Here is a 25,875-nt window from a genome sequence, read left to right as displayed (position 1 = left end):
AGTGGAGTGGGTTGCCATTTCCTGCTCCAAGGGATCTTCCTGACCCAGGGATCGAACCCACGTCTCCTACATTGGCAGGCAGATTCTTACCACTGAACCACCTGGGAAGCCCGCTATTACGGTTGGGTGGGACCCAGTCCTGATCTTTAGAGACCCACACTGAACTATTTAGGAGGAAGTGTCCTGATGTTGGCAACTTAACTCTTAAATGACTCAAAATCGACAAAAACTGACACACAGAGGGAGAAACAAACATGGTAAGATGTGAACAACTGGTCATCACAGGAAGGGAATACGAGTCTTATAGCTTCCTGCACACGTGAAATTTCTCAAACTAGAAAGCTGGGAAATAAAAGCAGCCCGTCCAAGGGCTCAGCACTCGACTCGCCCTGCCTCCCTGCATCTCAACAGCTGGCAGAGGCACATGGGACCCACCCGGGACCCTCACCTGGCTGCAGCACCCGGATCTCTAGCAGGTTGGAGGTCCTCTCGGCCAGCCGCATCCAGCTGTTGTTGTAGTTCCTCCGCCACAGCTCCGCCACACACTGGTACTTGCCCGCCTCCGTGTCGCTGGCTCGGCTAATGCTCAGCCGGACGTTGTTGCTGGATTCTGCCTTCTCGATGGCCGTCCGGGTCCGGAAGCTGGAAGATCTGTCCCCCCACTGGACTCCGCCATCCCGGGTGAAGGTCACCAGATCGTGGAACTCGTTGGTGCCCACCGGCTGGAACCACCACGTCACTGACACAGGGACCCGGGAGAGATAATGGGGTTTGATGATGCACTGCAGGTCGAAGGACTCGTTGTAGGTTACCCCCGGCGTGCGGGAGATGGCAGTGACTGAGAAGCCTGTTTCTGGAGAGAGAGCAGAGAGAGGTAGATAGACACATCCATCTGCATGGAGACAGACACTTGGCTTCCTCAGGGCAGTGGGACGCAGTGACAGCTCCTGGCAAAAGCTAACAGAACAAAGGCTCACACACAGGGCTTTTTTTTTTTTTTAATTGGAGGCTATATACTTTATAATGTTGCAGTGGTTTTTGCCCTAGATGTCCATTGGCGGACGAATGGATAAGAAAGTTGTGCTATATATACACGATGAAATATTACTCAGCTATAAAAAAGAATGCATTTGAATCACTTCTAATGAGGTGGATGAAACTGGAGCCTATTATACAGAGTGAAGTAAGTCAGAAAGAAAAACACTAATACAGTATATTAAGACATATATATGGAATTTAGAAAGATGGTAACAATGACCCTGTATGCGAGATAGCAAGAGACACAGATGTAAAGAACACGGGGCTCTTTAGATGCTCAGGCCAGTATTACTTCTGCTAGCGTGTTGACACACAAACCCAACAATTCACAGGACCTCACAGAAAGAGGCTGGCGGTGATTCTCCTTAAGCAGCACTAGCAAACCCTTCCCAGTGAAACGTGCAGTTGGATTTCTGTCGCGTTGATTCCCACCCCATCCCTGAACAGCAGAGACTGAGTGCATGGAGGCGGGACCATCCCTAGACAGCTTGGATTCCACGCTGAAACAGGAGAATGAAGCCCAGTGCTGACTGCCTTCAGGCCCGGCCCATCAGCGCGCTTCTGATGGAGAAGCGGGAGGCAGGCGGGGCAGGTGCCCTTGCTCCCTGGGCAGGGCAGCTCAAGCTGGCTCCCCAGTCTGACCTCCATCTCCTCATGGAATCCAGGGAAAAGAGGCAGCAAAGGGCCCACAGCAGGAAGGACCGATCTTCAGAACGGGGGACCTTGGGCAAAGCAGGGCCCTGCAGGTGTGCTAGGCTGAGTCTCTCCATATTCCAGCATCCCTAACTCCAAATACTGACTCCTCAGGACGGGTGATTAGAGTCCTGTCGGCCCTGACAGTATGATGGACCGTTAACACATTGGTTACGATCCTAAAACTGAGAGCAACCAGAATTTCCTGAGCACTACCTGTGTGCCCCATCTAACACTGTACAGGAGACGGGGATCGAGACCATCCCCATGGAAAAGAAATGCAAAAAAGCAAAATGGCTGTCTGGGGAGGCCTTACAAACAGCTGTGAAAAGAAGAGAAACAAAAAGCAAAGGAGAAAAGGAAAGATATAAGCATCTGAATGCAGAGTTCCAAAGAATAGCAAGGAGAGATAAGAAAGCCTTCCTCAGCGATCAATGCAAAGAAATAGAGGAAAACAACAGAATGGGAAAAACTAGAGATCTCTTCAAGAAAATTAGAGATACCAAGGGAACATTTCATGCAAAGATGTGCTTGATAAACGACAGAAATGGTATAGACCTAGCAGAAGCAGAAGATATTAAGAAGAGGTGGCAAGAATACACAGAAGAACTGTACAAAAAAGATCTTTATGACCAAGATAATCACGATGGTGTGATCACTCACCTAGAGCCAGACATTCTGGAATGTGAAGTCAAGTGGGCCTTAGGAAGCATCACTAGGAACAAAGCTACTGGAGGTGATGGAATTCCAGTGGAGCTCTTTCAGATCCTGAAAGATGATGCTGTGAAAGTGCTGCACTCAATATGCCAGCAAATTTGGAAAACTCAGCAGTGGCCACAGGACTGGAAAAGGTCAGTTTTCATCCCAATCCCAAAGAAAGGCAATGCCAAAGAATGCTCAAACTACCGCACAATTGCACTCATCTCACACGCTAGTAAAGTAATGCTCAAAATTCTCCAAGCCAGGCTTCAGCAATACGTGAACTGTGAACTTCCAGATGTTCAAGCTGGATTTAGAAAAGGCAGAGGAACCAGAGATCAAATTGCCAACATCTGCCGGATCACGGAAAAAGCAAGAGAGTTCCAAAAAGATATCGATTTCTGCTTTATTGACTATGCCAAAGCCTTTGACTGTGTGGATCACAATAAACTGTGGAAAAGTCTGAAAGAGATGGGAATCCCAGACCACCTGACCTGCCTCTTGAGAAACCTGTCTGCAGGTCAGGAAGCAACAGTTAGAACTGGACATGGAACAACAGACTGGTTCCAAATAGGAAAAGGAGTCCATCAAGGCTGTATATCGTCACCCTGCTTATTTAACTTCTATGCAGAGTACATCATGAGAAACGCTGGACTGGAAGAAGCACAAGCTGGAGTCAAGATTGCCAGGAGAAATATCAATAACCTCAGATATGCAGATGACACCACCCTTATGGCAGAAAGTGAAGAGGATCTAAAAAGCCTCTTGATGAAAGTGAAGGAGGAGAGTGAAGAAGTTGGTTTAAAGTTCAACATTCAGAAAACTAAGATCATGGCATCTGGTCCTATCACTTCATGGGAAATAGATGGGGAAACAGTGGAAACAGTGGCTGATTTTATTTTTCTGGGCTCCAAAATCACTGCAGATGGTGACTGCAGCCATGAAATTAAAATACAGTTACTCCTTGGAAGAAAAGTTATGACCAATCTAGCATATTTAAAAGCAGAGACATTACTTTGCCAACAAAGGTCCATCTAGTCAAGGCTATGGTTTTTCCAGTGGTGATGTACAGATGTGAGAGTTGGACTGTGAAGAAAGCTGAGTGCCAAAGAACTGATGCTTTTGAAGTGTGGTGTTGGAGAAGACTCTTGAGAGTTGTTTGGACTGCAAGGAGATCCAACCAGTCCATCCTAAAGGAGATCAGTCCTAGGTGTTCACTGGAAGGACTGATGTTGAAGCTGAAACTCTAATACTTTGGCCACCTGATGTGAAGAGTTGACTCATTGGAAAAGACTCTGATGCTGGAGAGATTGGGGGCAGGAGGAGAAGGGGATGACAGAGGATGAGATGGCTGGATGGCATCACCAACTCAATGGACATGGGTTTGGGTAGACTCCGGGAGTTGGTGATGGACAGGGAGGCCTGGCATGCTGCGGTTCATGGGGTCGCAAAGAGTCGGACACGACTGAGCAACTGAACTGATCATGTGCCAGGCATGGTGCCAACTGCTTCACTTTCACGTCACTTCACTGAATCCTCAAAACAACCTGCAGGACAGGTGGGCTTAGCACTCTTTTCTTACAGAGAGGAAACAGAGGAGGCCCAGAGAGTGTATATAAATTGCCTACTATCAAGCTGCCAGCAAAAGGCAGTCAGACTACAAACATGTATATCACTGATTCCAGGGACCTTATTAGGTGGCTTTACTCCTGGGAAGCATAACGCAGTAGTTAGGTTAAAGGCACAGACCCTGGAGCCAGATGCTCAACTTCGACACTTTCTACTTGTGTGACGTTGAACGAGTTACTTAATCTTCTGCCTCTATTTCCCCACCTGTAAAATGGGTCTTTGTGAAGACTGAATGAGTTAGTATATATAAAATACTTGGAACAGTACCTTCCAAGGTACTATTACAGTATTACTGCATTTTGTTACATATATAGTAATACACTGTAATACTTACTGTTACATATATAGTTCATTTTTTTTTTAAAAGACTTAAAGGAAAGTATTTTAAACTCCATTGGTAAAAGACAAGGTACGGAATGAAATCTTTTGGCAGAGTTAGGTCAGAATCCCTTGGTAAGTCCTGGCTGTGGGAACCACAGATATACGATGAATATGAAAAAATTTCAGAGGACAGAGACATCACTGGTGGTCCAGTGGTTGAGAATCAGCCTTCTAATGCAGAAGACTGGGTTTGATCCCTGGTCAGGGAACTAAGATCCCACATGCCATGGTGCAACTAAGCCTGTGCCCCAACAAAGACCCAGAGAAGCCAAAAGTTAAAAAAAAAAACCATATATATACGGTTTAAAAAAAATTCAGAGGACAACCTGATGCTATAAAATTCCTTCTACCTCTAACCACCCCTGAAGACATTCCTAGCCTCACAGGAAGGAGAGACTCCCCCTGTTGGACACCCAGGACTCTCCTCATAGGTTCCTTTCCCATATGTCCACAGAGGATGCTGAGCAGAGGTTCAGGGATTGAGCTGAACAGGAAACTCAACCACTAGATGAGGTTTCCAGACACAGAAATCTGAGCTGCATGGTGAGTGCAGAAAGCAGGTCAATCTTTGGGATTAAGCTTTGGAAACGAAAAGTAGTTCTGATCTGGGGCGGGTGGTGACACAGGGCTTTGGTGAGGGCAAAACCACTTGGGGCTGCCCCTTCCAGTGGGGTGTGCCCAGAAACAGCAGCAGCCCTCCCAACGAGGAAGGTGAACATGGTCCAGGGGTGGGATGCGAAATCGCTGAGGACAACTGATGTCACAGTCTCTTGGCAAACAGAACACCTAACATGACAAGGTACCTTCCCAGCAAAGTAGCTGACTGGTCTTGTAAAATGTAATATACAGATTCCATTAGGCAGATAAATGTTGATGGAAGCCTCTTTAACTACCCCATGAGAAGGAAATCTAATATACCCTGGTTTTAGCCAGGGTATCAAGGTATCTTAATTTCGTGCTAATCAGGAAATGGCTTTCTTTAGGAAGAGCTGTATGGAGGAAAAGATAAAAACATAGGCTTTGAAAAAAATTTTAAGGCAGATTGCTGGCTTCCTGGGTTCAAGACTGTGGGTTTGTCATTTAAAAGCTATAGCCCTGGGCAAATGAGTTATCCCCTCTAAGGAGTCTACTTGTAAAATGACAGTGTTTACTTGTAGGCTAGGTGAGGATTCTAAGGGACAATTAAACTTTATTTACACTCAGCCAGGAAGGGTAGTAAATGCTAAATAAATGGTGAAAGGTTTTGTCCTACCCTTCTCTGCCAGGCTCTAAACTGCCAGGAGGGCTGAGCCCCTGCTTCCATTCTTCCAGGTTAGTTTTAGCAGTGGTCTTTGCTCCTCTATCTGGGACCACCCAGGCCAGAATCCTTACAACTTCATTCCTACCACCCAGACCCAGGAGTAGTAACAGTGCCCGGCTGTCACCCGTCCCCTGGGCCCACCATGCTGAACCACTGTTGGTTCCCTGAACCCCATCCATACTTCGTCAATGCTTTCTTCAATCAAAACCTTTGGAAGGTGCCGTCCATTTCCCATGTGCTTCCCTGGTGGCTCAGATGATAAAGAGTCCACCAGTGCAGGAGACCCAGGTTTGATCCCTGGGTTGAGAAGATCCCCTGGAGAAGGAAACGGCAACCCATTCCAGTATCCCATGGACAGAGGAGCCTGGCAGGCTGTAGTCTACGGGGTCGCAAAGAGTCAGACACGACTGAGTGACTTTTTCTCATAAGTGTCTTGATACGGGAGCATCTCCCACAACGGTCCCACCAAAAGACAGCAGAGCTTACTTACCGAGAGCAGTGATGGAGACAAGAGTGCTGGCCCGGCGCTCCCCCACGATCTGCCACTCGTTGTCCACGGCCCGTACCCATTCGGTCACGTGGCATTCGTACTGGCCCTCGTCTTCCTTCCTGGTGTTGAAGATGCTCAGGCTGAACGAGTTGGGCTGCACCTGCTCCATCTGGACGCCCCCAAAGCTGCTGCGCTCCCAGTAAGATGTGCCGGGCTCCACAGTGCCGTCTCGGTCCAGCCACATGATGTTGCTACGGCGGTTCTGCCGGTCCACCAGCTGCCAGATGACGGAGAAGCGGCTGGGTGGCCGGCCCGTCGTCCGGATGTTGCAGGTAAGGTGCAGATTGTCGCCCTCCAGGATGACGCTGGCGTTGCTGGCCACATCCACAAAGATGCTGCTCTCTGGGGAGAGGGAGAGAGTGCCACACTGGGGCTTTCTGGGCTCCACTGTGCCCTCCCCACAGACGTCACAGGAGAAGGGGTACGAATGTCACTCTATTCAGGTACAGGGGACCTGGGAGGATGCAAGCCCTCTGATGCTTGCTGCCACGAGCCCTGGCTGGCTCTGGGCTTTGCTGCCTGGGATTTTAGACCTGACAACCTAGGAGGGCCTTTGCTGGCTGCAAAGATAACATGTGGGACATTGAGGGCCTAAGACCTGAGACTGAATCAGAACCTAAGAAATATGTCATCAAACATTACCCTTAGGGCATAAAACAATTCATCAGGTACAGTCAGCCCTCCATATCCATAGGTTCCACATAAATGGATTCAACCAACGGTGGATAGAAAAGATTAAAAAAAAAAAAAAAATCCAGAAAGTTCCAAAAAACAAAACTTGAATTTTGGCAAATTGGCAGCTCTACATAGCACTTACATTGTATTAGGTATAAACAGTCTAGAGATGATGAGTGTAGGTTATATGTAAATCCAAAAAGCCACCTTGTATAAGGGACTTGAGCATTCTCAGATTTGGGGTGGTCTTGGAACCAATCCCCCCTCAGAGTCTGATGGATGGCTGGAATGTGTTCAGCAGGGTTAAAAATTTTTGACGTGGATTTTCAGTGAGTTAAATAGCTTGAAAATTCTACTTCACCTCATCTTCCCATCATTTAGGGCTACAGCAGTCAAATGAAAGCTGAGCATTCATATATGCCATTTGAGTCTTTCAGAGCAATATTAGGAAGTAGGAAAAAAAGTGCCAGGAAGTATTTGGAGGACAGCACATGCTTTCTTCCTTGGCTGTGGGCAACAATGCAGCGGCAATGGCCTTGTTTCACAGAGCGAGTGGCGAGCAACCTTTCAGGCTTTCATCAACAAAGAGGAACAGACCGAAGGCAGTGGCTCGCCTTCCCGTGGCCATCCACCTTGCCCAGGGGTTCTGCTGCTCTCGACCCTGACTTTCTGCCAGTCAAACTCCAGGATAAGGATTCTACTCCTTTATTCCTGTGCTACTCACTTAGCTATCCGGCCTCCTCCAATGAATTATTTAAGCTCCACATGCCTTCTGCAATGGGCTAGGTGGGCAGAGTGTTATTCATATTGTGAATTTTTAAAAGGTTATAAAGTAAATAAGCCAATGTCTATAACTCACCTAATACATAGGTTTTCAAAAACTGGTCATCATGATAGTTAATTTTCCTATTCCCATTAACTATTTGTTTTTCATAAAGACCTTGGGTATTTTAATCTATCTTGATCTATGCATATATTATTTTGTATAATTATCTATAGAGATCAAAAAGCAAGGCATAAAAAAACAGAAAGCACCAGATTAATCTGGCTCCAATTTTCTGGGCACCATCCACATAAAACATATACAACAATTTTGAATCAATCAATCAATCTAATCCCAGATCAAGGGGCACACCCAATTACTGAGGGGAAAGGCATATCCATGACCATGCATTTGGAGTCAGTCTTAGCCCTGTGTTTTCCCCACAGGCAGAAAGAGGCTAAGATAAGCACTGAGCCCGGGCATGGAGCTCTTGCTATAGTGAACGTGTTGGCCACCCATTCTGGATAAGCTTGTTTCACATGAAAAATAGACAGAGTGGGGAATAGGAATTTTCCCAGGAGCCACACCAAGATGATTCATGGTGATGACAGATCTCCTGAGTAGCTACCTCTACAGCACTCATGTCTAAAAACTAGGATTTGGAGGCAGACAGACCAGGTTCCAGACCCCAGTCTACTGCCCCCTAACCCTGCAGTCTTGGGGGTCTTACTTAATCTACACAAGCTTTCATTTCTTGTGTGCAAAATGGAAGTACTAATAGTCCTATTTCTAAAGGTCATGACACTGAGAGTATCATATCAGATAATTATTTCTCATCATTGTTAATAGTAACAATATTCCTCTTTAGATTAAAGACTCATTAATGACTCACTTCCAGTGCTATCAATTCAAAGCGAGAAATTAAAGAAGGGCAACTTTGGCATCAATGGAAAAAAAAAGTCTCCTCTTGCCTTAAGCAGAATGACTTACAGGGCATCACTCCCACCCCCTACTATCACCCTAATGGGCTCTTCTATAAGCGCTGGCTCATTTGTTATGAGGGCTGCTGTTTGGGAATCTGCTATTTGAGCAAGCCTGAAAAAACCAAGCAGTTAGATGTGAAACTACAAGGGGAAAAAAAAAAAAAAACATTCTGCAGCCCAGGCAAAAGCAAATACAGACACAAAGCTAACTGCCCATTAAGACTATTTACAAGTGTTTCCAAGCTTGAGAAAAAGGCAGCCAGCAATTTAAAACTCTCTGGATTAAATGAAAACCAGGACAGAACTAATGAGAATCTAAGTGCATGGTCACAGCGAAATTCCAAATCAGGAGACTGATGGTGGAGCACAGGCTAAGCGCAGAGCAGTCGATCTGGAGTTAGAAGCAGATATTTCTAACGCGATGCAAGCTTGACCACTAAACGGAACCGGCTTAGCCACTTCCCAGTATGGTGCTCTGGTCTCTTCATTCAGAGGATGGACAGAATACTACTGGATTGGAGGGCTGGGAGTGGAGGAGGAGATGAGATGCGCAGAAGCAGTTTGGGCTCTTGGGAGACAAAGCGCCATTAAAATCCAGGTCTTTACTATCACCATTACCGATGTGATTCACTGTGTTCTTTGAGACTTACCCACGTGGCCTTGGGGCAGGATCTGGTGGTGCTGGGGAACTCTAACTACCCAGTTATCTGCTGGAAAAGCAATATAGCAGGCCACAGATCATCAAACAAGTTCTTGGAAGGGGACAGGGGAAATCGCTTAGTACAAAAAACAGAGGAAGGACACAGTGTGGCTGTCCTTCACTGGATCCTTAGAGAACAATGAGGAATTAGTTGCAGATTTAAAAGTAGAGAGTCCGTGGTTAAGGCAAGCAGATTTAAAAGGAGAGAGTCCGTGGTTAAGGCAAGCACAGACCGACAGGAAAATGGTAAATAAGGGGCATCCAATTCAACAAATTCCATTCTACAAATATTGAGCAAGCATCTACCCTATGCAAAGCACCATGCTAAGCATTGCAGGGGGAAATAAGAAAGAAAAGAATTTCAAGACAATGAGATGTGTGTCAGAGAGCAATTTAAAAAAAGAAAAAAATAAGCACAAAAGAAAGCCATCCTGTTGGTGAGAAAAGAAAAAAAAGAGCTGCAAGACCCCTGTTGTCTGTGTTTTTCTTCACACTTTAAACTGTATTAAAAATGTCAAAGTGTAAATAAAAATATAAAGGGAATCATTACAGGCCTAAGAGAAAGAACAGTTTGAGCAGTGGAGAAAAAGGTTAAAGGTTAGTTTAAAAACTTCACCATCTTGTTTAAAATCAGAGCATTCTAAGGTTTCTCTTTTTACTAAAAATAAAACTATGAGAGAAATGAGATATTAATAAGGACATGCTGATACTATGAATGATTAAATCCAAGATAAGCAAACACAGGCAGTCCCCTAATCCCGCAGTCCTGACAGATACCCACCCAGACAATGCCAGCTACAAGCAGGCAGGGAGCCCACCTAAGCAACCCTGGAAATGATCTAAAGCTTTAAAAGCCTCTGCTCCAGGATGATGTGAGAGGTCCCATCCACTGATTTTTAAAAGCCCACTTCCAGAAGGGAAGACACAATTAGGGAAATGCCAATCCCTACAACCTCAAACCCAGAAAGCAAATCTTTCCTAATAATGCTCTTCAGGATTTAAAATCCTCCCATAAAAGACCAACCCTCTTAAGTGAGGTTTCAAGACAGGCACCCACCCATTTCTTCTGGGATTTAATTCCCACATGGGAGTGAACAGCTGTGCTGGAGTCCTGGTTGGTCTCCAAACTGAGCTGGCACTGTTGGCATTTTTACAGAGCTGCTAGCATTCGGATCTGCCAGGCCCCTCGCCAGCCTGCAAACACACACCAGATGCTCTGCCTACTAGAGGGGGGAGGGGGCAGGGTGCTAAGTGTGAGCAGGCGAGCTGGAGAAAGGAGGGAGGTTTTCTCTGCCAGCTGCTGGAACCTGCCCTGCCCTCCCCACAGCTCTTCTCTTCTCCCCAGACTTCCCTGATGATGCTAGCTCTAGGACCAGACCAGTGGGAGGAGGGGAAGGAAGCGGTCCCTCCCTATACTTACTGATGGGGAGGACAATGATGGGTATGTTCTTGGGACGCTTGCTCTCTTTGTCGATGAATTCCCCAGTCACTGTTTTCTCCCTCTCCGTCACACGACAGTTGTATTTGCCGCTGTCCTCCTGGCGGAGGTGGTAGATCTTCAGCACGAAGACACTGTCGCTCTCCTTGACCACTTGGAGCTCGCCCCTGGCCTCCCGATGGGCGAATTCACTGTTGAGAACTGGCACGGCGTTGGGCCCCATGCTGGCGATGAGTGAGCTGTTGAAGGCCCAGGAGACAGCGAAGTAACGGTCAGGAATGTTCTGTGCCTCCAGGATGCATCTGAACTCCATCGGCTCTCCCACCGTGTACAGCCGCTTCTCCGTCTCCAGCCGAACGGAGAACTCTTTGTCTGAGAAAACAAATAACAAAGTGGACGCATTCTGGGTGACCAAGGGCCCCAGCGCTCCAAGCTGCATCAGCAAATTCCCACCGTCGCCACCTTCTCAACAAGCTGACTACTGGGAAGGCACTGCCACACCTGTCTTAAGAGAAAACTCTCAAATATCTCAGAGGAAACTCAAAGGTAGCCAGACCCAGAAAGTTTAAGGGTCTTGTTAATCCCAATCAAGATGAAGAAGCTCTGTCTGCAGCTTATAATGCCTTAGATTTCACTCCCAGAGATCAGCAAGCAATATCACTCCTAATTTTACTTGCATGGCAGATTACAAAGGTCCAACCTTGATCTATATGCCCAGAACTCCATCAAAGCATCAGGAGTACAAATATTTTCAGTAGATATTGTAGACATTACCCTGCTAGACTTGTGAGACAAAATTACCCCAGGTGCTGACCCCAATCTTAATAAATATTCTTTCTCTCAGTCTATTTATCTATCTGGAGAGAGAAAAAAAATGTCTATTTTTCTCAGTCTATTTATATATATAGAGAAAAATGTCTCCCACCCTCATGTGAATACTGGAAATAAAAATCCCTAACAAAATTGCATAGGAAAAGTGAAAACTATTGTCTTTTCACTAGTCCATCATCCGTCGGATCAAATCTCTAGAAAGATGGAGGGGGCAAGTACCTACTTCCGCTGACAGCCACATGACCTCTAAAACAGTCAATGAACCCAAGCACCCTTCAAAGAACCAGAAGCTTAATCAGGAATGAGGGGAGGGAGCAGGGCAATGATCAAAGAAGGGCTCACTGCCACTAACTGTCCCGCACACCATGTAATAGTGTGTCTGTCAATGCCATGAGACAATTATAGTGTCTCATGGGCACTGGTGGCAGGGGACAAAGGAGTGAAGGGCTGGAGAAGCTTCTGGAAACAGAGCCACGGAGCCTTGGGTAGGGGAGGCTGTAGCTTCAACCACTGCCCAAGTCCTTCTCTTCCCAGTTCCAGCTCTGTTCCTCTAAAGAGAACACGGAAGGGAGAATCTCATCACAGGGATGTCTGAATTCCTTGTAGAATCATAAGCTCCAATCTCAACTGTCTTCCTTACACTGGCATTCCCAAGTCTTTACGTCTATTATTAGGGCCTTTGCCTTGTTCTTTTTTTTTTTTTTTGGCCACCCTGTGTCGCACGTGGGATCTTAGTTACCATGCTGCTGCTGCTAAGTCATTTCAGTCGTGTCTGACTCTGTGCAACCCCAGAGACGGCAGCCCAGCAGGCTTCCCCGTCCCTGGGATTCTCCAGGCAAGAACACTGGAGTGGGGTGCCATTTCCTTCTCCAATGCATGAAAGTGAAAAGTGAAAGGGAAGTCGCTCAGTAGTGTCTGACTCCTAGCGACCCCATGGACTGCAGCCCACCAGGCTCCTCCGTCCATGGGATTCTCCAGGCAAGAGGACTGGAGTGGGGTGCCGTCGCCTTCTCTGTTAGTTACCATGACCAGGGATGAAACCCTCGCCCCCTGTGTGGGAAGCACAGTCTTAACCACTGGACTACCAGGGAAATCCCACCTTGCCTTGCTCTTATCTCCTATTCCATGCACTATTCAAGCAGATGAGAATCCCGTTTCCCTAAAAACACAGGAATCGCAAGAGCACTTGCTTCCATATTACTATCCTTGTTTTGTACCCACCCATTCCTCAGGCTCTTCATCTCCTCCCTTCCCACCGGAGCCAGTGTCTTGCCCCAAATACCTATCTTCTCCAGCGAATCAGCCTCTTCCTTTTATTACCCAAACTTGCTGACAAAGTGAACTAGACCCAATGACTCTAGGGTCTCACTTCCAAAATGACACCTGTTGCCTCCGCTTCCCCTCCCAAAAGACCAACCTGAGAGATGTGGGTTTCAGTCTGCCAGCCTCTGTCTAGACACACCCACCCACATGGGACTGAACCCATGCCAGCTGCCAGACACTAGCTTTCTGGTCAACCACATTGCAGTAACTTATAACTCAACGTCAGTGATTTAAACAAACAAACAAAAAAAATCACCCCTTCCAAATAAATGCCACCAAAGGCTTACAAACAGGCCCCTCAGACCTCAGACTTCCCACTTCCTCAGAGTGAGGCTGGTTGCAACAGTGGCAGTCTTCCTTAGAGTCTTCTGATCTCATGGGAATTCCCCCTCCTGACATGGTGAAGCCTTCACATTGCCAGGTGAAGATGAGATTCCTCCTTTCTGCCCAGCAATTTGCCCTTGCTCTTCCCTAGTCAATTAAACCTCTGATTTATGCTTTTTCCAATCCCCTCTCCCTCCTCAGCTCACTGAAATTTTGCTTCTGACCTTCTCCCACACTTCACTGACTGAGCAAATGTCTCCAGTGACACCCCCGCCCCCCAACCCATCACAGCCGAAGGCTTAGGTTCTAGCCTCTGGACCAGCTCTCCTACTTTGTGTCCATACCACTTTTCTTCCTGCTTCTTGCCAACTGGCCTGACCACTCTGTTTCTCTGTCACTGGGACTTGCTTCCTTGACCACCTCTCACTGCCACAGTTCTCCTGGGTCCTTTCCCAATTTCATCCCGCGGGCTTCTCCTGGGGCCTCATCAGTCCCAAGTTCAAGCTCCAACTGAGCTCCATGTCTGATGACATGCTGGCTGCTTCACACACAGAGCATCTCCATGAGAGTCTGCTTGCAGGATGGCCTCCTTGACCAAAACTGACAAGAACAAAAGAAAAGCTAACCAGTGCTGCCACCAAGGAGAAGTAGAGGCCTTCAAGTCTAACTCGGCACATTACCTCATCCCTCCTTATCACAGTTCAAGGCATCACCCTGAGCCCCAGCCTCAGGGCTCCCAACAGTTGCGTTCCTCCTTCCCTAGTACTCTCCATCCTGTCTGCCCCTGGCACCCACTGCTCCCTTCCCAGGTCAGTGCCACTGACCCAGCTGTGGCCTCATCAGCCCTTCCCTCCCTGGTCTCCTGACTTCAGATCCAACCTGTCAGGTCAGTCCTAGGTGGCCTCCATGGTTTTTCCTTTCTCAAACCCAGTCTGATTGTGCCACTGATGTGTTTACAAATCTCTATTCCCTCCTCCAAGTGTCTACAGCAGTGGTTTTCAGACTTTGCTTGGGCAGAGGAGAGGGGGGCTCTTCCTCTCCACATACAAAGTCTTTTATTGCCCGATACAGAAAACATTTGGTTGAGGCAAAGAGGGGACACTGTAGGCCTCACATGCCTTCCTTCAGCACCTCCCACCATGGCGTCTACCCACGCACACCAACACACACACACACACACACACACACACAGACGTCCACCCACAAAGCGACTGCTCAGGCACCTCTATGGGGCTCCTACGAGTCCAAAGAGAACAGCTTGAGAGATGCTTGGACCAGAGAGTCAAAGCCAAGCTCACATTACAGCAGATAGGGCTTCAGGCCATCTTTCCTATCTCCTATCTCTTATCTCTCACCACTCATATCTGGAACTCAGCATCTGCCTACCCTTGATTTCTCTGTGCTTGCCAAACATGACAAATAATTCTGTACCTTTATGCTTCTCCTCCTGATGCCTGCTCAAGCTTCAAGCCTCAACTCAAAGTCACCAAATGTGTTGGTTTTCCTGACTCTGCTTTAACGACCCCATCCAGGGAAAATACTGTTGTCAGAAGAATTATATTCACTGTGTCCCCAGGGCACCCCATCCACCACACCATCATCACACTCACTGCCCTCCACTCAGCCCCTGGCTTTCATATCTGCAGTTCCCTAAGGCAGGGACCAAGGGTTTTTCATCTCTGAGTCCCTGAGGCCTATCACCCCACCTGCAGTGCTGCAGAGACTTACTAAATGTGACTGAAATGAAGTAAGAGAAGGGCAACACTGGGGCCACAACCACTGAACCAGAACATCACTAGGACACGGAGTGAAATCATCGACTTTTTGGTTTTTTTCACCTGGTTTTCCCTTTGCTTAGTCTGGATACATTTGCTGAGCAAATTAAAAAAAAAAAAAAAATCCTGATTCCAAATTGGCAAGATTAAAATAAAGAAGATTAACTGATGCAACCTAATTTAAAAGCATTAAGACTCAAAATGTGGCCCAGACTTTTGAAGCTGCTCTTAAAACCAGCCAGGAAGGGAAGGGATAAATATGAAATAAAGCGCCTTCTGTAGATTTCTTAGTACCAGAAGTTTCAGAAGCTGCTAAATACTCTGGATCCTACAGAACAGATAAAGTGCTCCCAGTCCAGGAGCCTAACCCTCCTTGTAAAGTTCTAACATCCATTAGGCAGCCAGAGAATCGCTTCTGCCCTGTTGGCTCTAGAGCTGTGCTTGACAAAGCGTAGACTGTATACACTGGAAGTATACTGAAAACTCAGCTTCCCAGGTCCCAACCCGGAAGCCTGACTCAGAAATTTGTACTGCCCAAGCCTGGGCATCTGTGCTATTAGGTAAATCAGAAGCACAGCCCCAGAATGACAGAACAAGTGACAAGAGAGCTATGCAGAGACCAAGACCACCACCATTTAACTGGAGCAAATGGGGCAGGAGAGTCAAGAGACAGGTCCTGAAGAGAAGTCCCCCCCCACAGCCTGTACTTCAGGCACTCCAGCTCATCTCCCACAAACCACACCTCTGATTGTCAGAACAATGGCAGCCCCTCATTAGAGGTGAGCGGTAATGCAAGGACCCTTGGGCACTTCCTGCATCTCCATGCCGGCACAACCATACCCTCCAACCAAAATTAGTGGACTGAGTGCCCACAGTACGCCTGCCCTCAGCCCAGCTGAAGCAGCCACCAACAGCTGTCAGCTCTAATCTGAAGCCCAGCTGGACTCAGGGGCTGGGAGAGCACAGTGAGAGAGGGTCAGGGCTTGGGATACCTGGCCCCTAGGGACCCAGAGTACTTGCAGAGTCATCAAAGGAGTCTGCACCACCTCGCACCAGACAGACTCACCAGTGGGCTGGACGTTGACCACGGTCCCCTCAGAACGCTTTCGGGTCATGGGGTACCACGAGCCGTCCGGGTCCTGGATCCACTCAGTGGCCTCGCAGTAGAACTCGCCCTGGTCGAAGGGCTGCAGGTGGAAGATGGTGAGGCGGAAAGTGGTGCCCCCCAGCTTGTCCAGGCGCACTTCCCCCAGGCTCTGCCTCTGTGCATAGTCGCTGCTCGACTGCAGCACGAAGTTCCGGCTCAGGGCGATGACCTCCACCGGCTTCTCGCCGCCCCGCTGCCGGAGCCAGGCCACTGACACGTGGCTGTGCTGCAGCGTCTCCGTGGACGTGTCACATGCGAGCTCCAGGCGGTCCTGCTCCACTTTGTGCAACGTCTGGGGCACAGAGCTGGCCTGCAGGGTGTCCGGGATCACTGCAACACAGGAACCGCCCCAAGCGTGGTCAGTAGGCCACAGATCTTACACTCGAGGGGCTGAGTGCCAACCCACCCGGGCTTCCACAGTTCTGTGGGGCCACGGAGGACCGTGGGCAGCACAGAAACAGAACGAGACTTCTGCCTGGGTTTGGACTGCAACTGTTTGGCACTTATGCTTCCTGTCTGGTATTTCAATAACACTCGGATAAAAAGTGGGTTGGGAGCAGAGGGATAAATTGAGAATTTGGGATTAACAAAGACACACTATATATATAAAATAGAAAACAACAAGGGCTTACTGTATAGCACAGGGAACTATATTCAATATCTTATAATAACCTATAACAGAAAGCAATTTGAAAAAGTACATATATATTTATGTGTGTAAGTGAATCACTCTGCTGTACCCCTGAAATATTGTAAATCAGCTACACTTCAATTAAAAAATTGATAAAATAATGTTTGTAGACATTACATTTCATTTTACACAATAAATGAACTCACAGAAAATAACATGTCAAAGAAATTTTATGTCAAGTGAAGTAAGACTTTGTTGTTCAAGGTGAAATTGCTTTCAGAACTTTAACTTGGGTACTGACTCATCTTCAAACAAAAGGAGTTCCTGGAAGTTGGAGCGTCACATTTTCAATACAACTTACTCATTTTCTCCTTTCTAGCCACTCCACGCCCATGTTCCCCCAACTCATGTCAGCAATGCAGTGCTCTATAAAAGCTATTTCTTCTCTTTTTTTAAAAAGAAAGGGTTGTGGTAGAGAGAAACAGCAGGGTCCTCGATTTTTTAGTAGGTTTAATTTTCATATAACTCGTGTCAACATGTGTCCGTGGGCTGGAAGGAAGCCATGAAATGGGGATGAGTCAGGCAAGCGATAAGATTACCTCTGTGGTCACCTGGTCAGCATTTTACTCTGGAGACTAAACACCATCCTCTTCTCTGATTTGAAGGGTGGAAATTTTGATTTCCAGTTTCTATTATCTTAATTAAGCCTGGAAGTTATGACTTGGACAGAAAAACAGAATGGCCTTGATATTTCTGACCCTTCACACTGGGAAACAATGTGGCCCAGAGCCAACAACACGGAAATCTCCCTCCCGCCTCCCTCCCTCCTCCAGCTCCCTCCATCAGCTGGGGAGCACGGGGGTAAACGGAGACTGGTGCACAAAGAGCTGGCGCACAGTTTCTTACTCTGGCACCAAAGGACACACAGACCCACTCCAGGTCTGAGCAGAGTCCTGCAGCCACACTTGCTTCCTGACACAGCAGCACCCCCGGTGGCTCAGAGACGCCATCTAAAGGCCCATCATTTCCTGGAGGTTTGGCCTCTTCCTCCAGATGACACATGCTTCATCTTCCTCATCAGTTCTTCAGCTTATCAACCACAAATGTCCTTGCCTTATATTTTTATATCCCCTTTCATCAGTTAGAGAGGGTCAGTTAACCTCCTCTTAAGTTCTTAACATCTGCATTAGACCTTCTTCAAGTTGCAGCTTCAACCTTCTATTTACAAGTGAACACACAAAACTTGCTTCACCTATGCCACTTGGTGACCTCTAAAATATTTGGGGAGCTTTGGATTCTTCTTTTAAAGTCAAATGCTATGTTATGTGCTCAGTTGCTCAGCTGTATACGACTCTTTGTAGCCCTGTGGACTGTAGCCTGCCAGGGTCCTCTCCCAATAGAATTTTCCAGGCACGAGTACTGGAGTGTGTTGCCATTTCCTACTCCTGGGAATCTTCTCAACCCAGGGACTGAACCTACGTCTCTTGCATCTCCTGCATTGGTAGGCGGATTCTTTACCATTAGCGCCACCTGGGAAGCCCTAAAGAGGCTAAAACTGTAGTATAAAAGAAGTGACTTAGTGTTATGTACTGAATGTTTGTGCTCTCCCCTGTCCCCCAAATTCCTGTGTTGAAACCCAATCCCCACTGTGTTGGTATCTGGAAATGAGGCCTTTGGGATGTGATTAGGTCATGAGGATGAAGTCCTCATAAATCGGATTAGTGCTCCTTTAAAAAAATTTTTTTGGCCACACTGCCTGGCATATGGCAGTTCCCCAACTAGATCCTTCGTTCCCCAACCAAGGATCTAACCTGAATCCCCTGCATTGAAAGCACAGACTGCCAGGGAAAAAGATTCAGGGATTAGTGCCATTATAAAGGGACCCCAGACAGCTCTCTTGTTCCCTTTCTGCCACGTAAGGAGACAAGAGAAAGTTAGTACTCAGCAATCCCCATGAGGGCCCTCCTTTGGCACCCTGATTATCCAGACTTCCAGCCTCCAGAACAGTGAGAAGTAACTGCTTGTTGTCTAAGCACCCAGTCCAGTCTATGATAATTTATTTTACCAGCTCAAACTCACTACGACACTCAGGCAGAACACCAGCCACATGAACACAGTTATCTCCTTACCCACGACGGTCGTCTTGGCGCTGTAACTCCCGAAGTACCGCTCGTCGGTGCTGGGCGTGTGGCACTCGTACACCCCGGCATCCCGGGTCTGGAGATCAATGATGTGTAATAGGGCCAAGTTCCCCTGGACCCTCTCCACGTAGATCTGCCTGCTGCGGACACGCTGCGTGTAGATGGCATAGGAGAAGGTGTCGTCCATGGTGCTGACAATCTGGATCTCGCGTTCCGGGGCCTTGGGCATGTAAATGGACCACTGGAAATTCTGCTCAGAGGGCCCCTGGAAGCCGCTCACGTTGCACCAGATGGTGATGTGAGAGCCCTCTGTGCGGTACAGGGGTCCTTCCTGGATGCTGACTTGCCGCTGCGCTGACACGACACCTGTGGGGGAGACACACACAATGGGCTCTCTCACTTCTCAGACTAAAATGCAAAGCAGGCAGCAATCTACAAAGGGTTTGTTATTCCAGTGACATGATAATAATATAAATAACTTAGCGGCCCTTTCTGAGGCGCTCTGTGATTTATAAATATTAATTAAAACATTCCATGGTAAGGCACTGTCCCTAATTTGCATATATGAGAATGTGATCGTGCAAGGACATGGTCCTGTTATTTATTCAATGGCTGACCCTTGGGAATTTCATTTAGTCTCTCTGTCATTTAGGCAGCAGTTTTATATCTACTTATTAGTGCTCTTTATAAAGTTTTTTAATAAAATGAGCATGGAAAGTTGCATCCTTGGCACAAATTCAGAGGAGAACAATAGCAATCACCTTGCAATCTGGCTGAAATTAAATGCTCCTTTCTTGATTGGAGAGCTGGAAGGAGGGAGTCCTGGGTCCTTTCTTTGGTTCCACACCCTTATTTGCAAAGGTAGCTACTCCCAGGCCACCACGGACACATTCCTTACACCCTCTTGCCTCCACATGTGGAAGTAGAGCTGAGCTCCTAAAGGCTGCTGTTCACATGAACAGGAATGGGAAGGGCTGACGCAGAACCCTGCAGCCCAGATGCCCACATATCACCGATGGGGGCAACTGTCAGTGCCACCCCAAGTCAAAGAAGTTTCCAGGCTGCCCTGGAAGCTGGGCTCTGGTTCACCAACGGCTGCCCCACATCCTGGCTGGGATCTGCTTCTCCAAGTGGCCTCTGCCTGCCTTCTGCTTCTCCGAGTGGCCTCTGCTATGCTCTTAACATGGTCTCCCCTTGCAGACATGGGGACAAGAGAGATAGTGAGTTTGCTTTCTCATTCCACGCCAGCACAACTGACTCTGCCTGAGCCACTGAGAAGGCGGCAGGGGACATGACCCTGTGGCAGGTAAGGGCTAGTTGCAGCTCTGCCGGGAACTGGAGCTGGTGGTGCTGTCTTGGACAAGAGGCTTTTCCTTTCTGGACCTTGATCTCTTCATCCATAAGATGATTTCTAGGAAGGCTTTGGAGGGGACTAGCATGTGTGACTAGCTTTGTCACTTATTACCTGTGACCTTGGATAAGTGACTTAACCTCTTGAAGCCTATTTCCTCATCCATAAAATAGGGATAATCACGTGTGCCTCACAGAGTTATCAAAAAGACAATAAGACAAGATCTGTAGCGCCCCTAGCATAGGGCCTAGCCCATAATTAGTCCTTAAAGAAGAGCTGCTTGATCAAACCAGTCTATCCTAAAGGAAATCAACCCTGAATATTCATTGGAAGGACTGATGCTGAAGCTGAAACTCCAATATTATGGCCACTTGATGTGAAGAGCTGACTTATCAGAAAAGACCCTGATGCTGGGAAAGATTGAAAGCAGAAGAAGGGGATGACAGAGGATGAGACAGCTGAATGGCATCACCAACTCAACAGACATGAGTTTGAGCAAGCTCCAGGAGTTGGTGATGGACAGGGAAGCCCGGTGTGCTGCAGTCCATGGGGCTGCAAAGAGTCAGACAGGACACAGCAACTGAAGAACAACATAGGAAGAGCTCTGGCTGGAACATTCTATGCCTCTGGATCCACAGGGAACAGGATTTTGGCCAGTGATCCCTCAAGGTCAGGCCAATGGCCTCTTGACAATGACACCATCTCTGGGCCACCCACTTCCACCCACAGCTGCAGCCCATTCCCATTTTCATGAAAACTTCCCCCACTCCCCCTCTGAAAGGCAATCACGGCTGCCCCAGCGTAAACGTATCTGAAGTGGATACAGCTGGGGAACAGCTGGGATGGCTCAAATCCTAGTGGGAAGCAGCTCTAAGCCCAGCCTGGGGGATGCTTGGGCCTTAAAACAAACTGATCTAATCTAAAACAGACCTTACCAGGAAAGGCCTGTGGCCTATAAACTTTTATTTATGCAGAATCTTTTCTCCCAAACAAAATCTTACATGGAATGCCATCTTGGCTTAAGCAACAGAAGCAAGGAAAGTGAAAAAGGGGGTAGGAGTGTGGCAAATCAAATCAAAGTGGTATGCGGATTCACTTGACATATTCCGGTTGACAGCATTTACGACTGTATTCAAGATGGTTGACAAACAGCTCGTTAGTTATCTTCAGTATGTTAAAATGTAGTGTGTTGCGTTTTTATTATGTGTACTCTTTCTCTGACAATGTAAAAAAACAAACGAACTATATATATATATATAGGCTTCCCTGGTGACTCAGATGGTAAAGAATCCACCTGTAATGCAGGAGACCTGGGTTTGAGAGCTGGTTGGGAAGATCCCCAGGAGGAGGGCATGGCAACCCACCACAGTATTCTTGCCTGGAGAATCCCCATGGACAGAAAGGAGCCTGGCGGGCTCCATGGGGTCGCAAAGAGTCGGGCGTGACTGAGCGAGTAAGCGCTATATATACATAGTGACACTTGAGCCAAATGTTTGAAGTCCTCTGGAAATGGAGAACTTTGAAAACAATGTAACTACATTCATAATATTTAGGTCTCCCTGCACTTTAGTGTTATATGACAAAATAGCCACAACCAGTCCCCACCTGCTACAAAGAGGACTGGACACAGGTCAGGACAAGCCAGCATCTTTCTTCAAGACAGGACTTAACCTTAGACCTGCACTGGAATCACCCAGGGAGCTTTAAAAAATAACAGGGCCTGGACCCCACCCCAAGTAACTGATCTGGTGTGCAGAAACCTGGGCATTAGGGTTTTTTTTTTTTTTTAAACTCAACACAGAGCAGTGTCAAGATGTCTCTACTGATAGAGTGTCAGCCAGGGGCTCAAACGAAAAGACCAGATACTGATTTAAGGCTCTCAACAGCTTTGAACTCCTGCCTTCACCGATCTGGGTCAAGAAAGTTTTATTCTCCTCCAGTGAATGGGCAACAGAAAGCAGCTGAGGCCCATCAGACACTGGCTGCGGTGACACAAAGCTGAGTCCACCCAGCATGCATTCTAGTTACAGACCTTACGGAAGCACTACATCAGGGGAGCATACACATTATTCCCCAGAAAGGTAAACAGTGCTAAGTGGCCTGAATGAGCCAGGGCACCAGGGTCAAAACAACTTGTCTCCTGTCGGAAGCTGGTTATAAACAGTCCTGGCAAATAAACAAACAGAGAGTAGACTGTACTTTCACCACACACATTCAGCTACACCTGCTTATTAAATATCTCCTTAATTTCCCTCCCACCACACAAAGGGCCTTTGAACCCTGAAAATAATGCTGTTCTTAGGAAGTGGGCCTTAGCATAGAAATAGAAATGAACTTTTTCTTCTCAGTGGTCTAATTCCCCTTCCATACCCCCCACCTTCCCCATTTCCTTCTCTGGGCACTGCCCCTACTATCCAGATCTCATTCTCCTAAAGCTGTGCTGTGCTAAGTCACTTCAGTCATGTTCAGCTCTTTGCAACCCTATGGCCTGTAGCCCACCAGCCTCCTCTGTCCATGAGATTCTCTAGGCAAGAATACTAGAATGGGTTGCCATGCCCTCCTCCAGGGGATCTTCCCAACCCAGGGATCGAACCTGTGTCTCTTATGTCCCCTGCATTGCTAGGCAGGTTCTTTACCACTAGCACCACCTGGGAAGCCATTCCTAAACACTGCTACCTTCAAAAAGACCCAGGTCCCCAACCCTGGCCAAGGCATCCCCTAACTCGACTGCACCTTTCATCTTCCCTCAGCCCACAACAGAAGGTTCCTCCGGGCTGGGATCACCTTTTTTTTTAAGTAATATTTTTTCTTTGGACATTTCTGCATTCTCTGAATTATTTTGCAATAAGCAAGTATCACTTTTTAAATTAAAACAATCCCAAGTATTATATATAACTGTATAAAAAGGACTAGACAGACACAAAAGACAGTAGAGTGGGAAACAAAAATAGGAACAAAAAACAAGGGCAACAAAAAATATTAATGAAACTGGTAGATATTAATTCAACTATATCAATAATTGCTTTAAAGGTTAACAATCTAAATGTACCAATTAAAAGACTGAGATTGTCAGAGTGGATTAAAAACATGACCCAGCAATATCTTACCCACAAGAAACCACTTTAAACATAAAGACACAAAGATTAAAAATAAATGGGTGGGACTTCCCTGGTGGTTCAATGGATAAGAATCCGCCGGCCAATGCAGGGACACAGGTTCAGTCCCTGGTCCACAGGCCTCAGGGCAGCTAAGCCTGTGCACCACAGCTACTAAATGTGGGCCTAAAGCCTGTGCCCTGCGACAGGAAAAGCCACGGTGATGAGAAGCCCCACTCACTGCTCCTAGCTGAAGGCTGCACTCAGCAACGAAGCCCAGTGCAAACAAAGACAAGAAAAGTCACTGAGTGGAGAAAAATATACCATGTTAATTCTAATCAAAAGAGCTGCAGTGGCTATAGTAATTTTAGACAGACTTCAAAGTAAGGGAAATTATCAGCAACGAAGAAGGACATTACATAGAGATTAAAAAAAGAGTTAATTCTTCAAGAAGATATAACAGTTCTTTACTGTGTATGCATGTAACAACAAAGCCTCAAACTACATAAGGCAAAAAGTGAGACAACTGTAAGGAGAAATAGACAAATCCACTATCATAGCTGATGACTTCAACACCCTTCTCTCAGAAATGGACAGAATCAGCAAGCAGAAAACCCATAAGGAACAAAGCTGAACTCAATAATATCTTCAATCAGCTGGATACAATAGACATCTACAGACTTCATCCAACCACAGCAGAAGACACATTCTTCTCATGCTCACACAGAACATTCACCAACATAGACCACATTCTGGGCCATAAAAAAAACTCGTAATAAATTCTTTTCATTTGTTTGTTTATGTGGCTGCACTGGGTCTGAGCTGCAGCACGTGGGGTCTTCCACTGCAGCACGCAGACTCTGCAGGTGCAGTGCCTGGGCTCAGGAGCATGTAGGCTCTCTAGCTGCGGTGCAAGGGCTTAGTTGTTCCGAGGCATGCGAGATCTTAGTTCCCTAACCAGGGATCGAACCCATGTTCCCTGCATTGTAAGGCAGATTCCTAACCACTGGACCACCAGGGAAGTCCACCCTTAACAAATTTTAAAAAATTGAATGATATAATATCTGTTGGCAAACCAAAATGGAATTAACCTAGAAATCAATAACAGATAACTGGAAAACAGCAAGCTATGCGGAGATTAAACGACACACTTCTAAACAAAACACACACACACAAAATCTCAAGAGAAATAAATTTTTTATCTAAATGAAAATTAAAATACAACTTATCAAAAGCTATGATATTCAGGGAAAGCAGTGCTTAGAGGAAAATTTATAGTATTAAATTAGAAAAGAAGAAAAACTTTAAATCAGTAAGTTTCCACCTTAGGAAACTAGGAAAGGAAGAGTAAAGTAAATCCAAAGTAAGCAGAATAAATAAGAATTAGAGCAGGAAAAAAAAAAAAGAATTAGGGCAGAAATCAATGAAATTAAAAACAGAAAATCAATAGAGAAAGTCAATGAAACCAAAGGCTGGTGTTTTTAAAAGATCAATAAAATCAATAACGCTCTAGCGAGGTTAACAAAGAAAAAAAGAGAATGTAAGTTATTAGTATCCAAAATGAAAGAGAGGGAATTATGAGATCCCATGGAGATTAAAAGAAGAGTAAAGGAAAGCTATGAACAACTCCGGGCTTCCCAGGTGGTGCTAGTGGTAAAGAACCTGCCTGCCAATGTAGGAGACATATGTGATGCAGGTTCAGTCCCTGGACTGGGAAGGTCCCCTGGAGGAGGGCATGGCAATCCACTCCAGTATTCTTGCCTGGAGAATGCCATGGACAGCAGAGCCCAGTGGGCTACAGTCCACAGGGTCGCAAAGAGTCAGACACGTCTGAAGTGACTTAGCAACAGTAGCATGAACGACTCTGTGACCACAAATTTGATAACCCAGATGAAACAGACCAACTCCTTGAAATAAACAATCTGCAAAAGTCACGTAAGAAGCAAAGATGATCTGAATAGGTCTATACCTATTAAGGACAGGCTTAATAGTATGGGCTTCCCTGGTGGCTCAGCTGGTAAAGCTGGCTCAGCACCCTCACCTGCAATGAGGGAGACCTGGACTTGATCCTTGGGTTGGGAAGATCCCCTGGAGAAGGGAAAGGCTACCCACGCCAGGATTCTGGCCTGGAGAATTCCATGGACAGAGGAGCCTGGCAGGCTGCAGTCTATTGGGTCGCAATGAGTCAGACATGACTGAGCGACTTTCACTTTCACTATACCTATTAAAGACATTGCATCAATAATTAAAACCCTTTCAAAACAGAAAGCACCAGGCCCAGATGGGGTCACTGGTGAATTCTACCCAACGTTTAAGGAAGAAATTATACCAATTCTCCACAATATCTTTTTTGGGCAGAAACAAAGGGAACACCTCTTCCTAACTCATTCTATTAATATCAGGCCAGC

General features: G+C 46.7%; 1 protein-coding gene across 1 annotated transcript in view; it reads right to left on the bottom strand.

Moving 5' to 3' along the window:
* Window positions 1-25,875, bottom strand: part of IGSF3 (immunoglobulin superfamily member 3) — an 84,215-nt gene that overhangs the window by 43,402 nt on the left and 14,938 nt on the right. The window contains exons 2-7 of the mRNA XM_068960566.1: window positions 19,010-19,420; window positions 16,169-16,579; window positions 10,832-11,221; window positions 9,362-9,421; window positions 6,231-6,632; window positions 449-853 (exon numbers count right to left, since the gene is read on the bottom strand). Of these exons, the coding sequence (XP_068816667.1) occupies window positions 449-853; window positions 6,231-6,632; window positions 9,362-9,421; window positions 10,832-11,221; window positions 16,169-16,579; window positions 19,010-19,420 (2,079 nt within the window). The remainder of the gene's footprint in view (window positions 1-448; window positions 854-6,230; window positions 6,633-9,361; window positions 9,422-10,831; window positions 11,222-16,168; window positions 16,580-19,009; window positions 19,421-25,875) is intronic.

This window comes from Capricornis sumatraensis, chromosome 2 (genome assembly GCF_032405125.1).
Source record: "Capricornis sumatraensis isolate serow.1 chromosome 2, serow.2, whole genome shotgun sequence".
NCBI lineage: Eukaryota > Metazoa > Chordata > Mammalia > Artiodactyla > Bovidae > Capricornis > Capricornis sumatraensis.
Note: the sequence above shows the minus strand (reverse complement) of the source record. Positions and strands in the feature narration are given on the sequence as shown.